The sequence below is a fragment of the Microtus ochrogaster genome, linkage group LG4, assembly GCF_000317375.1.
Source record: "Microtus ochrogaster isolate Prairie Vole_2 linkage group LG4, MicOch1.0, whole genome shotgun sequence".
NCBI lineage: Eukaryota > Metazoa > Chordata > Mammalia > Rodentia > Cricetidae > Microtus > Microtus ochrogaster.
In genome coordinates, this window is record NC_022030.1 from 3,412,714 (window position 1) to 3,427,340 (window position 14,627).

At 39.1% G+C, this 14,627-nt stretch overlaps 2 protein-coding genes across 2 annotated transcripts; both read left to right on the forward strand.

Annotated features, from left to right (window-relative positions):
* The first annotated feature begins 1,097 nt into the window (after positions 1–1,097).
* Positions 1,098–2,144, forward strand: LOC101983823 (trace amine-associated receptor 9). The gene has a single exon (XM_005360918.2). It carries the CDS (start codon positions 1,098–1,100, stop codon positions 2,142–2,144), a length of 1,047 nt encoding a protein of 348 aa, XP_005360975.1.
* Positions 2,145–7,620: 5,476 nt separating this feature from the next.
* On the forward strand, positions 7,621–8,656 carry LOC101984116 (trace amine-associated receptor 8c-like). Its single transcript, XM_013351416.1, is given in 3 exon segments — positions 7,621–7,780; positions 7,783–7,877; positions 7,880–8,656. Coding segments are annotated over 3 exon segments (1,032 nt in total).
* Positions 8,657–14,627: the final 5,971 nt, after the last annotated feature.

Consider the following 14,627-nt stretch of genomic DNA (forward strand, 5'->3'; position numbering starts at 1 on the left):
ACCCTCTGTAGGCTAGATATCTCCTCTAAGAACAAATTCAAAGACATACAGAAACTACTTGTGCCTTGGATGGCAGCATATATGTATACTTAGGGGACACAGAGAGTGTACAAACAAACTCCGGCACACCCCAGTTACTAACACCCCTTTGTGGTGAGTCTAAAACGAAACTTCCTATTTCCTGATTAAAATATGAGGCGCTAGAGGGGTTCGGGCTTATTTTTAAAAGTTCTTGCTGATTTTAAACAATTCAAATAGGATAGTTGCACAATTCAAATAGGGTATTTGCCTGCGAATTACTTTTATACTGATTATCCCAGTAAATGTTTGATCATCGGTTTTCTGGTCACTTTCAGCTGCTCAAATCATCAGGGTTGAAAAGAAAAAGAAAAACAATGAAAATATGAGTCACAGGAGAAACACATCCTTCAAGTGTGCATAGAGCGGCTGTGAGTGAGCTCTCCCAGCCTTCACACTCCAGACTATGGGGATTTGGAAACTACAATTTGAAGGATATGTAATTTACTTTTCCTGTTTCGAAAAGAGAAAAAAAGCAAAGTCGAGTTGCTGATTGCCAAGTGCTGCTAAGCTGGCTACTCTGGGGAGACAGTTGAGTGGTAAATATAATTCAGCCTTGGGTGGCCAAGCTGTTTCTCAATCCAGGTGGCCACAGATGAGATGCTCAAATGGTAAGACAACACCCACACGTGAAAGATGGGTTTTCAAATGGCTAATGAATTAAATTCTATATTAATGGTAATATAGTAATAATATAAAACATAATAATATAAAATAAATTCTACATTGGATTATGTACATAGCTAAAATTTATTTAGTAATACATTTGACATTGAAAATGACTTTATGGATCAAGTTACTTAATGACTCTGGTGTACTTTTGGGAAAGACTAAAATGGCTATAAACAGCATATGGAAAAATGATTATAAAGGATACTTATTTTACCTAGAGTTGTTTTGTTTCTTTGTTTATTTGTTTGTTTGTTTCTCCCAGAAGCCTTTGAAGTTGTCACCCTGTTTTTGTTCCAGATTTCTAGCACGGAAATCTGGGAAGTTTAGAATTATCGAGACTGAAGGCAATGGCAAGCAGCTTTTCCCCTTCGGGATCTTTGGAGCTCTGCTACGAGAACGTAAATGGATCCTGCATCAAAAGTCCTTATTCCCCTGGCCCCCGCGCCATCCTCTACGTGGTCCTTGGTTTAGGAGCCCTGCTGGCAGTGTTTGGAAACTTACTCGTCATTATCGCTATCCTCCACTTCAAACAGTTACATACACCTACGAACTTTCTGGTGGCATCCCTGGCCTGTGCTGACTTCTTGGTGGGCCTGACCGTGATGCCCTTCAGCACTGTGCGGTCTGTGGAGAGCTGCTGGTACTTTGGGGAGAGTTACTGTAAGTTCCACACTTGTTTTGACACTTCCTTCTGTTTTGCGTCCCTATTTCATTTATGCTGCATCTCCATCGACAGGTACATTGCAGTTACAGACCCGCTGTCATATCCGACCAAGTTCACCGTGTCGGTCTCTGGAGTATGCATTGCTCTCTCTTGGTTCTTTTCTGTCACATACAGCTTTTCTATCTTTTACACAGGAGCCAATGAAGAAGGGATCGAGGAATTAGTGGTTGCTCTGACCTGCGTGGGAGGCTGCCAGGCTCCACTGAATCAAAACTGGGTTTTACTTTGCTTCCTTTTATTCTTTCTGCCCACTATTGTCATGGTGTTTCTATATGGTAGGATATTTTTAGTGGCAAAGCACCAGGCTAGAAAGATCGAGAGTACGGCCAATCAAGCTCAGGCCTGCTCCGAGAGCTACAAGGAAAGAGTAGCCAAAAGAGAGAGGAAGGCTGCCAAAACCCTGGGGATTGCCATGGCAGCGTTTCTCGTGTCTTGGTTACCGTACATCATCGATGCTGTGATTGATGCCTACATGAACTTCATAACACCTCCCTACATCTATGAGATATTAGTGTGGTGTGTCTATTACAACTCAGCCATGAACCCCTTGATATACGCCTTTTTTTATCCTTGGTTTAGGAAGGCAATAAAACTAATTATGAGTGGCAAAGTCTTCAGGGGAGACTCATGCACAATCAATTTATTCTCTGAAGAGGCAGATGTAGGCTAAACAGATCACCACAGAGATCTGAAAGTAGGCTTGGGTTGAAGGTCAGAGGCAAAATAAACACTCTGATCCAGGGAAGCCACATAATCTTTCACCAAGTAGGAAGCCTGGCATTCAAGGGTCACTCCAAAGCATTCTTCTTCTTTCTGGGTCTATGCATTTTTCGGCTGAGTGACATGTGGTCAGATCTGTTCCTTCCTCCCGGTGTCGTGTGTTCTTTAATGTTTTCTGCTTTGTTCTGAAATTTCTACCCGTGTCTTCAAGTCATTGGAAGCACTGTAGTTTCTCCACTACCCACGAAGAGTATTCAGATGTAGGCAATAATACAGAGGGGGAGAAGCTCTTGGAATTTAAAGTTAGGTTTTCGGGGAACAAAGCCTTCTTTAAAGTCTATCTTGCATGAGAAGTAAATATAATTACACCTTCTTGAAGTGTCTATTTTTAACTTTAAAACACTTTGCAGTGAGCTGGAATGTAGAACTTCTGACTGACTGAAAGGCACTGCTTTCTCTCCCCATTTCATAGAGACAGGTTCACAAGAAAGATGTGTGCCACACAATATGACTTTTAGAGAACATATTTTCTTATTGAAGGATTTGCATATGAATAAAAAGATGGTCTGAAGGTCTGCCTACTTGTTTGGGGCTGGTATGTTTGTCTAGGCTTGTTTGTTTATTTATTATTGGTCTCACCATATACCCTGGACTGGCAGGACATTAGCTATGTAGACCAGACTGTCCTCAGACTCAAAGAGATCTGCCTGCCTCTTCTCTACTTGTTTAGAATTTGAAGTAAAATATGAATTGTATTTTTTTAAAATAATGCTAATTTAAATGAGTGTTTTTAAACCATAGAGGTCTTTCTTTGAGACAAAGTAAGCACATTTAGTGCTGAAAACACATAAAAATAGAGTGTGGGTTTTAACACAACAAAAACTATATTTACTCCGGGAACAGCTCCCACTTTCTAGTAAGTTATACATTTCTCGATCAATATGAACCTAATTCATTTTGATTAAAATATGTGCTGTATGTTTCAAGATACAGTGAGAACCCCAAAACAACTAACGATAAGGCTATCCCATTGCGCATGCCATTGAACGATGAATGGCCTTACGTCGTTGATTACGTAGCGGATCACACAAACGATTCTGTAATAAGCTTGTGTTACAGAATGGAATGGCTCCGAGCACACAGTTCCATAAGCATTCCATAGGCATCCCTGCTAATGCAGGAATTAGAGATGAGCTAGTTTGAAAACACTTCACCGAAAAGTTAAGCCGCGTCACATTTATGTGCTGATAGATTTTAAGTCGAGCTGAGAGTGTTTAGCAGGAAGAGGATAATGGAGAATAGAACTTCCCAGCAGGGCACCTGGTTGTGGTTCAGAAAGCAACCACAAGCCATGGTTGTGCTGACCACCTTTCAAGGGATCTCTGTTAAGCTCCTGTGTCCTTTCTCCTTCAGAAGCAACTCAAAGCTTCTGAAAGGCTGCACAGTGCGTCAGATGTCTTTATCCCAGCGCCTGTTGTTTTCTTCAGCTGCAAATGTAAGCTTTGTCCTAACGCTTGTAAGTAATAAATAAAACCACCTGAAACAATTCGAAGTAAATCCTATGCTGTTTATTTTTAGTTCATTTATTTTTACTTCGTAGAACACATATTTAGAGGAGTAGACTACCAAAAAAAAATCCTAACCAGTGATGCTTTCGATTCCTTCCCAACATCACTAGGTGGGGAATGCACTCCCGATCATCTATCTTGCTTATATCTGCACTCTTTATGTCCTTCCACAAAGAAAGCCTCTGGCAAAACGTCCCTGTCTATTTCCCCACCACAGCCAACCAGTCTGTTATCACAGCTCCTTCCTCTCTCCAGTGACACACTGCTTCTTAGAAATCAACCATAACCCTCTTAGCCAGCCGCAGATCCCAGGGCTGCGGAGGAGGGAAGGAAGAGCTCCTCTTGGATGCTCACTACATCCTGGACATGTGGCTCAGCTGGGTCTTTCAGCCTGGTGAGCTCCAGGTCCTGAATTATTGGCTTTATTCAGTAAAAGGCTCCAAATTGTGACAGAGAATAATTAATCCACTTAAGCCGGGGAGTAGCTATGAAAATAATATCTCCCATATATAAAAATATTATTAAAATACAAGTTTAATTTTATTGATCAAATGTAAATCTGTTTTAAAGTGTTACAATTACACAATAAATTTTGCCCATGTCTGTTTTCTCACCTCGATGCTTAAAATGACAACTCAATTATATAAAACTGTGTGTTTTTAAAGATCATATGTAAAAGAAGTGCTCAGACATAATAAGAAATATCAGCGATCAGACAATTTCCCTCAGTATTGGTCAAGATTATGGTAACTTTTCCTAAACATTTAGTGGTAAGGCTATCTGTAGTTCATCAGGAACAAAATAGAGACACAATAATAGTGAACTGGGGTGTAGAACAGGAACAGAATGCCTGCTTAGTGTGTCTGAGGATCTCATTCTCAGCAGAGTCAAGATAGGATGAATGGATGGATGAATGAATGACAACAAACCATCATCCGCCCAGCGCTCTAAGAACTGTCAGTGAACACAGCTGTAACAGAGTTTTACATTTGTTAAGGAAGCCACAATAAATGCTTCACCGGCTGAGTTTCATGACCTCTTTATTTTTTACAGCCTGTTCATACATCATATTTGTTTTTATTTCACTCCAACGCCCTTGGCTCAGCTTTGCTCTTATGCATTTGAAGGTTAGCCTTAAAAAATTATATTTCTCCCTACATTCATATTTGAAAAAAAGCAGAAGAACAGAACAATACTAGAAACACGAATTTCAACTGTATTTTCCAAAATAAGCATTAAAGGCACATACATGCCCCTAGACACTCTGAAAATTTAGTGCAAAAATATTATTTTTCTTTTATTGTTAAAATTGATTTATGTTAAAAATAAATGTTTTGAGATTACTATACCATTATGCCAACGTGATATCAACAAATGTATCTATCATCTCATTGTTAAAAGAATGCCTAACATCTACTTATGCAATAAAATCTCCAATAAAGTATAGCAGAATTGACAATGCTTGTTTCATACATTGACCTTCTAGATTTGTTCCTATTCCAAAAGATGTTGAGCTGTTCCTTCTTCTCAAAATTTCCCCTTTCTTTTTACCTTATTTTTTGTTTATATAATTGTGTGTCCATGTGTGTATGTGTCTGTCTGACTCCAGCTCACACTTCCTGTACTCTAAAAGTCACTTGTGGTGATACTCAATCAATAGTGTGAAAATACTTTCCGCTTCTAAACAATAGCCATTTGCTAAATGAATTGTTCATATGAAATAATTTTTTAAAAAACCCACTATTTCCAGGGGGTTCCCTTCAGAGATGGTAGTGAACAGAAGAAATTTTAGAAAACATTCATAGTAAGTTTGGACAGTAAATAAAATATTGAGTGAAGTTCTAGGAAGGGAAGAGTTAACTAGGTGGGGGAAAGACCTCATATTGTTGACATCCACTGAGTAAAACCAACACTTCACCTGTTAGGAAGAGTTGCCTTCTTTGCGTTCATGTAAGGACGTGACGAACAAGTTTAAAATGTAACTGTTCATTTTGGTGCACACCAACAGAATGAAGTGGCTCTTGACACAGCCACCTTGAGCTTTATTTCAAGTTATCTGAAGTATGAGGTAGAGATAGAATAGTGGAGGCCAGGAACATGAGCTCTGACCTCATGACCTCCTATGGGTCCACTAGCCTGCTTCTACCTGACCTCAGTTAGTTCATTCCCATTGGACGACCCAGTAAGACCTATCTTACAATGGACAGTGTCAGACACCACAGGCTCACTTGACGTTACAGGTCAAAGGTTCTCTCACCATTTCAGTTCAACAGATGCAAATAACTGTCTTTCCGAACAGTGTTTTAGTCCACCACTACATATAGCATGCCCTTGCTTCAGAACTACCAAGGGCTCACCTCTTCATCCCAGCACACATCATCTGCACTGATACCTCCAGTGCCACAAAGTCACCAATTACTCTGACTTTGTATCACAGTCCCATCCAACCACAGTTGCTCTCAGCTCCAGACAGAGTTGGCTGGAATGATATTCCTAAGTGTGGGATATGTCACCTTGAGATTATGAAGAGATCTACGAGCCACTCTGCTTCTCTTTGATGTTGTGTAGAGATACAATATGCAGTCATTTGCCCTTTCCTTTAAGTGGGATATCTTTGACTTACGAAGTTATAAAAGCCCTACATCTTTATAGGTACTGACTATAAATTTACTGTCTTATTAAGGTTTTCAGTGTTCTGGGTACCATTTGCTCATTCCTCCCCATGCATCATCAATGTAATGGATTCACACTATCTTCAGAAAGATGCCTGGAAGGTGTTTCCCATTTCCTCTTTCCTGTTTTGGTCTTTATTTTGTTGATTCTATTTTTAACTTTATTCCCACCTCCACTTAAAGTATGCATTTAGTGCCTGACAGTCATACTCTAAAAGATGCTGTGGGTTCTTACTCAGAACAACTTGGAAATGTCAGTTGATCAAGGAGTTAGACACTATGTATCTCAGCCCAGGTGAACGGTACAGAGTGTGTAAGAGAGCATAACTAATAATACTTTGGTGAATAAGCAACCGAATCATCTATTTCATGTCATACAATTAATGTGTGTTGTTGTAAATTAATTCCAAAACATTTTTAGTATCTTTGCCCTGAATAGTAGACTATATTTCTCTTTCAGTGTTTTGAATCTACTGCTCTGGGGCATGGAGAGGTCTTTAAAATATCTGAACTGAAAACTGCTTCATCAGATAAGAAATAACTATGTCTTGGGCTAAGAATATTAAGTGAATAATATCATTGCCGAATACTGAACTGTGCCATTTCAGGGCAGTCAAAGAAATGCTTGGTTGTGACTATCAGGAGTAACTGCACAAAGTTATTCGCAGTAATTAGCAGTGTACAGAGAAAAATAACTTGTCAAACTTAATAATTAGAATTAACAGTAGTGAGGGCGCTTTCAAGGTTTGCACCTTGCACTGTAGGGATTCCTCATGTGGAGTTCACAGTAGATGGAGCAGATTGGCTGACTTCCCCGAACATCTTAGGGCTTGGAATGCTATTAAAAGTGACTTATTGAATGTGAAATTATATTATAAGCCATCATCTTTTGCAAGGAAGGAATCTATACTTAATTACACAGGTAATTTGTTTCTGGACAGATGAAAATTAGTACTAAGTTTGCCTAGGGTTAACAGTGAAGCTTAATATACTTAGAGGAATAATAAATTCTGTGACTGTAGATGGAGAAATTGATTTTCTGAAAACAGGAAGGGAGTTATAATCTTAGGCAATATTCAAAATCAATTCTTCAGCTCTGGAATTCTATTTCTTTAATTTTTAGAGCTCAGAATTACTGTTGTCTTCCAGCAGGACAGAAATCCCACAAGCACTGTAAAGCAGACTCATGACCAGCAACTTTTCCCAACCAGTCCTGCAGCTCTGCTATGAGAACATGAATGGATCCTGCATTAAAACTCCCTACTTGCCAGGGGCCAGGGCCATCCTGTACATGGTCTTTGGCTTTGGCGCTTTGCTGGCAGTGTGTGGGAACCTCCTGGTGGTGATTTCATACTCCGTTTCAAGCAGCTGCATTCTCCATCCAATTTCCTCATCGCCTCTCTAGCCAGCACTGACTTTTTGGTGGGTATCTCTGTTATACCCACTTCAGCATGGTCAGGTCCATCGAGAGCTGCTGGTACTTTAGAGACAAGTTTTGTAGCTTTCACAGTTGCTGTGATGTGGCATTTTGTTACTCTTCTGTCCTCCACCTGTGCTTCATCTCCATCGACAGGTACATCGCTGTCACTGACCCTCTAGTCTATCCTACCAAGTTCACTGTGTCTGTGTCGGGAATTTGCATCAGCATCTCCTGGATTCTGCCTGTGGTGTACAGTGGTTCTGTGTTCTACACAGGCATCAGTGCTACGGGGATGGAAAGCTTAGTGAGTGTTCTCAACTGTGTAGGAGGCTGCCAAATTGTTGTCAATCAAGACTGGGTTTTGATAAGTTTTCTTTTGTTCTTCATACCTACCCTTGTTATGATCATTCTCTACAGCAAAATGTTTTTGATAGCGAAACAGCAAGCTGTAAAAATTGAAACTACCATAGGTGGCAACAAAACAGAGTCATCCTCAGAGACTTACAATGCCAGAGTGGCCAAGAGAGAGAGGAAGGCTGCAAAGACCTTGGGGGTCACTGTAGTGGCATTTGTGATATCCTGGTTGCCATACACAACGGACACACTGATTGATGCTTTCATGGGTTTCATTACTCCTGCCTACATCTATGAAATTTGTTGCTGGGGTGCCTATTATAACTCAGCCTTGAATCCTTTGATTTATGCTTTCTTTTCTCCTTGGTTTAGGAAAGCCATAAAACTTATTTTAAGTGGGGAAATTTTAAAGGGACATTCATCAACCACAAGTTTGTTTTCAGAATAAACATTAATGCCACATTCAGAAAATACCTTAAGGCATAAATTTATGGAGCAGTGATGGAAGTAAACATAAGAATGACTCTTTCAAAATTAGGAAAACAGAATTTTCAAAATTTAGTCAGAAGAAAAGTTATGGCAAAGTTAAACTATAAAACTGTCATAAAGATGGTTATTACACTATGTGACAAACTAATACAAGGCCCCTATATGCCACCAAGATCAATCTGTTTGAACATGCAATCGTGTCTTCAGTGCATTGAATTTTTGCTCTCATTTTGGGTGTGAAATCTCTTTTCAAGTGTTCTTTTTTTTCTTTGTCTTTTGCAGAACTGTATTAGGTTTCTGTAATTGTTAGATCAAAATACTGTAAACCAGCTGGCTTCAACACGCAATTCACTGTGTGTCTCAAAGCCGAGATCCAGAAAGTCCAAGGTCAAGCTATGGCAGAATTGCCTTCTTTTGAAGGAGTCTGTCCACATATAGCAGTTGCCTCTTGCTCTCTGTCTGTGTCTTTGTCTCTTTTTAATCATCAGCAGATACATTAGATTAAGGTATATCTTAAGTTACCCATTTTAACTCAATTGTCTCTTAAAGGTGGAGTACTGAATGGTAGAACTTCATCATATGAATGAACCTGTGGTAACAAAGCAGCCATAAAAGATGCACCCACCTACGATGGCACAATACAAGGGTAATTTTCTCACTGCTCTCCTTGGGCTATTTCTCCATGCTCTTCCAATGGTTTTCACCTCTCAGGAGCAGTATGGAATCTTCCCATGTCCAATAGAAGGCAGAATCTTAGAGCATTCATATTGTGGTAGGAGTGGTATTTTAGTTTTAAAGACAGACACTGCCCAAAAAGTGGGGAAACATTTCACCAAAAGGAAAACCCAAGGAAGAGAAATATGATATGGAATCTGAATAGGGTGGGATACTTCGGAGAAGGAAGAGTAATTAGCAAGAGACAATGAACAGTGAGGTAGAAGATGGTGAACTAGAATAAAGTATGGTGCATTGTATGCCCATGGCCATATAATGAAATAACAAAGTTGCCATAATGAAGCATATCACTTTGTATGTCAACTTCAAGTTTCTTAGTGAAACACTGCATCTATAAGTATATGCAGTTACTATTTGTCAATTAAAAATGAAAATATTTTTTCAAAACAATGCAAAACCTTTTTTTAAAAAACGGGACCAGTGACTATAATCAACTTGAAGACTGTGAATGACGTATCAATTATCACTGGAAAAAATACAACGTACTTCACTTGAATTCATTCACAATTCACTTCTGCATCTTTCTTCAATAGTTATCTCACCTAAAAAGAATGCACAGAGCAGGTCTTTCTCACCCTTGTAAGGTAAAATCTAAGCAAATATCACAAATTGTGTTAGTACTGATTTATTTCCATATCTAAGGTTTTCATATATATATTTTTACATATTTGTACTAATACCTTATTGTACATAACCTAACCACCATATACCAAAATGCAAGTTGTGTATAGTAAGACATTAGTAACAATATGTAAAATTAAAAGTTATAATACTCTACAATAAAATTTGTATGAATGTAGTCTCAAAACATCTTACAATGATACCGTATTACCCATTCTCATTCATCTCTAATGTGAAATGATGCAATGTTTAGGGGATGAAATAAAGTGATGTGATTGACTAAGCACCTGCCAGTCATTGGGGACATGCCTTTGGTAGTTTGAAGGATGACACACATCGTGCTTCTTTTCCTTCTTCAAAATTTCATAAGACAAAGCTGTGTTCTTACTCCAGATCTGGACAACCTCAGTGCATGACTTTTTTTAATTCCATAATAAAACATAGGACTTCTACTCAGTGGAAGCCATTTCTGGCTGCTCTGTGGCAAATCTGAATTGACAGCATTGCTATCTTTGTGCATGGAGGTCATTAACTAAGTGAGAGACACTGGTCTCAAGCACTGCTCTCCCACAGTGGTGAACACGGCCAAGACAGCTGCTGTATGGCTAGTGGGCCGATCAGCATTCAGTGTGTAGATACTGGAGAAAGGAAGACTACATTACTCAGAATCATGCTCAATTTAAAATTTGACTTTAACATCTGTTCTCTGTGATGCTTAGGCTGACCTTATTCTGAGGGGATCCTCTACCCTAAAAACTGGTTACTAGGGATGCTAAAGAGATGGTTTAGTGGGGTAAGTGGTTGGCATATAAGCATAAGTACCCTGGTTCAGGCCCCCCCCAGCAGCCATGTTAAAAGCAGGGCATGTCAGTGCACAGCAGAAATCTCAGTACTGGGAAGCAAAGAAGGGAGAATTCCAAGAATTTCTTGATTGATTAGACACTCTAGGAAGTCAGTGAGTTCCAGTTTTAAACAGTAAGGTGATAAATGTAGAGAAAGCCATTTAGTCTTGACCTCTGTCTGACCTCTACACATGCACACAAACTGTGTGGCTCCAGACACATAAGTGCACACATGTGCACCGTATACACACAAATGGTGGCGATGATGGTGAAAGAAAAATTTACAGGAGTGCGCCACCATTTCATTTTTGGAATTTCCCATTTGGCCTTGTTGATGAAAACTAGTAGTGAATAGCTGAACTAAAGAAAGCAAAACATGAGGGAGTTTGCGTAGGAAGGAACATTGGTCTTTGCGTTCCCATCTCCCACTCTGTTCTTCATTGTACGATGAGGTAGCTCCTTACCTTATTCAGCACATACCTGAGGAAGACCTGTAGAAGCATCCTCTTTAAAACCAAGATGACAGCCGGGTTCCTATATTATCCAATATTACCACATGGTTTGAATATTGCTTTAGAAATGCTAGTTAATAAGGATGAAACCAACGGAAAAACAGATATGGGAATTTGAAATTAGGGAATTAAACTATCATTATTTTGAGATGTGATGGCTGAAAATCAATTTGTTTACATTTACTTCTTAGCATTGATGTCTATTCCTACACTCCTGTAAGTCTTTTCGTGATGCTGAAGCAGACTACAGAAGCTCTCACACATAGAATTATTTGGTTTTCCTGAAATATGAAAAAGCTTAGTCTTAGGTTATATTACAAGGGACACTTTACATAATTTCCTTCCTACACTAGTTAAAAGCTCCACCCTCGGGGCATCTTACTCCAGTTGTGGTGGAGCACATTATGCAGACCAATATTTCAAATGAGAACATTTAGAAAATCTGGGGAAAGCATTTTTAACAGTCTTTTATTATCTGAATGAACTTTAAACATGTATGAAATTGTCAAAGGACAAATTCAGTAAGCCCACAAACAAAATGCATCAGAGGGGTGCAAAAGCAGTAGGAAGTTATTCAAGGCTCACTGGCGGAAAAAGAAGTGAATTTAAAGTTTAGGATGACATTTTCTATCCACGCAATATTATCCAATTCCAGAAGAAATACTTGAAAGAAGGAAAATGGAGCACATTTCTGCCAGACTTAACAGGCATGGAGAAAAGATTAGATCTGTTTTTTTTATGTCCCAGCCAGAAAGAGGAGCCCACCTCAAGCCCACAGCCAGTGTTTTTAGTAAAACATTGGAACACAAATGTTTCCTGAACAGGAGGGTTGGCCTTTCCCATGAATTATCTCAGTGTCTGTAGTAGAGAGAAGGGTGGAGAGAGACAGCTCGATCTCTTAGTGACACGCCAGAAGTAAGTGCATCTGTTGGAAAAAGATCATATCCACCAGTCCCTTAAAGCATAAAAAAAAAGTTCACAAGATCAGGTTCAACCTCACTAAAAATGAGGACCAAAATGATATGAGACAATATTATGGAAATCAACAGATAGTATGGATAATATAAAATGTATGGAAATTCATGTTATTCTTTTACAATAACTAAGTTGAATCCCATTGATAGTTTTAATACAACTACGTTAAGAATATTCAATGAAATGATAATCAAATTTGGAAAGTTCAGAAAAGAATTATAAGATGTTTCTATTTTATTTTTATTTAAAATAGTTTCCCCTCCCTCTACTCCACCCAGTTCCTGTTCACCTCCCCTCCCATCCAAATCCACTCTTTTTCTGTCTTTCATTAGAAAACAAATTGACATCTAAGGGTTAAATACTAAAACAAAATAAATTATAAAACATAACAAACAAAAAAATTAAATCAGAATAGCATAAAGCAAACGAAACAAAAAAGAGCCTGGGAAAATACACAAGAAAGAGATGCAGATGTAGCGGCCCACTTGTTCTCACACTCTTCTTCTCTGGTTCTTTTCTTTCTTTTTATTTGTTTTGTTCAATTGCAATGTGTTAGCTTTTGTTTTATTATACTATATTATTATATTATATCACATTTTACTTTATTATTATCCCATAGAAGCCTGTTTGTTTTATTATGAGAGACTGAGAAGGGGATGATCTGGATGCAAGAAAAGATGGTGAGAAAGTAGGAGGAGTGGGGGGGATGGGAAAACATGATCAGGATATAGTATATGAGAAAAAATCTATTTTCAATAAAAGGAAAAATATAATTCACATATAAACAAAAATGGCATTTTACTAAAAGAACAAGCAAAAACCACGTCTTAGTTGATGGATAAAATAGAAATTGTGCCTATCTAAACTCTAGTGGCACTAGCAGTTGCTCAATTCCACCAATGGCTCTGCAGATCTCGTAAATTCCATACTTCTTCGGGTCCTGTTACAAAACAAAGGTTTGCAAGACCTCCAACTCTCTCTACACTATCACTCACATGCTGTAGTCAGTCCAGGAAAGCTATTAAGATCAGGGCTGGAGAGATGGCTCCGGGGTTAAGAGCACTGGCTGCTTTTCCAGAGGACCCGGATTTAATGCCCAGCACCCATATGGCAACTCACAACTGCTTGTAACTCCTGTTGCAGGGGATCCACACCTTTACTCCGACATATATGCAGACAAAACACCAACGTACACAAAATACAAATAAATAAATTATAAAACTACAATGTGTGTTTCTTGTAGACAACAGATAGATGGATTAAAAAAAAAAACTGAGATACACGATCCATTCCCTCCCCCAAACAGATGACTGACTATATTTTATACTAAAAATTATCACCACTGTGAGTCTAGTATAAAAGAAGGCAGAGGCAGGTGGTGGTGGCACGCACCTGTAATCCCAGCACTCAAGAGGCAGAGACAAGTGTGGATCTTTGTGAGTTAGTTCCAAGACACAGCCGGAGCTGTTACACAGAGAAACCCTGCCAAAAAAAAAAAAAAAAAAAAAAAAAAGCCACACAGGGTTTGGCAAACAAAGGTTTGGGGTCTCAGTAAGGGAGTAGAGACAGAAAGTTTTCTGTTGAGATGCAGTTAATCTCAACATGCCCCAACCTTTGTTTAATACAGGAGCCAAGGAAGAAACCTGAGAGTCATCCTCACAGGTGTGGGAGATATTCTAGAGTTTCTCTGTGCCACAGACATCTGAACTACGTACCCACTGAAGCCCTGGACATAGCATTATTACTTGGCTCTGAGGCAGTTCAGAGTGTAAAGTAGTATCTGCAATGACGTCAGCACGGACAGAGGACTGTGAAGTGTGTGTTTCGAGAAGTCCTCCCTGACACTGTTTCACCAGGTGGGCAGACATGGGTGATTAACATATGAAATGAAAAGGCAAAGAAAGGAGCAAAGTTGGAACAGGTGTTTAAAGTCACTAAATGCCACAAAAAGGACTGATAAGCATGATATATTTTTAATTCTCCTCATCAAACTATTTTGAACTTATCAACTCTAAAAGTTAATGCTTTCTCAGAAATAGGAAGATGACTGAGACAGGACATAGCTGTAAGAGCAGAAGTCTGGCTGGTCATGAACACTGAAAGAAGAGACAACAATGCCCATCATGTCTCCCATTGTTGGGAGTGTGTGTGTGTGTGCGTGTGTGTGTGCGCGTGTGCGTGTGTGTGTGTGTGTGTGTGTTAACCTTCCCCCAGGAGAAATTCTCAGCATTCCGAGATAAAAGAA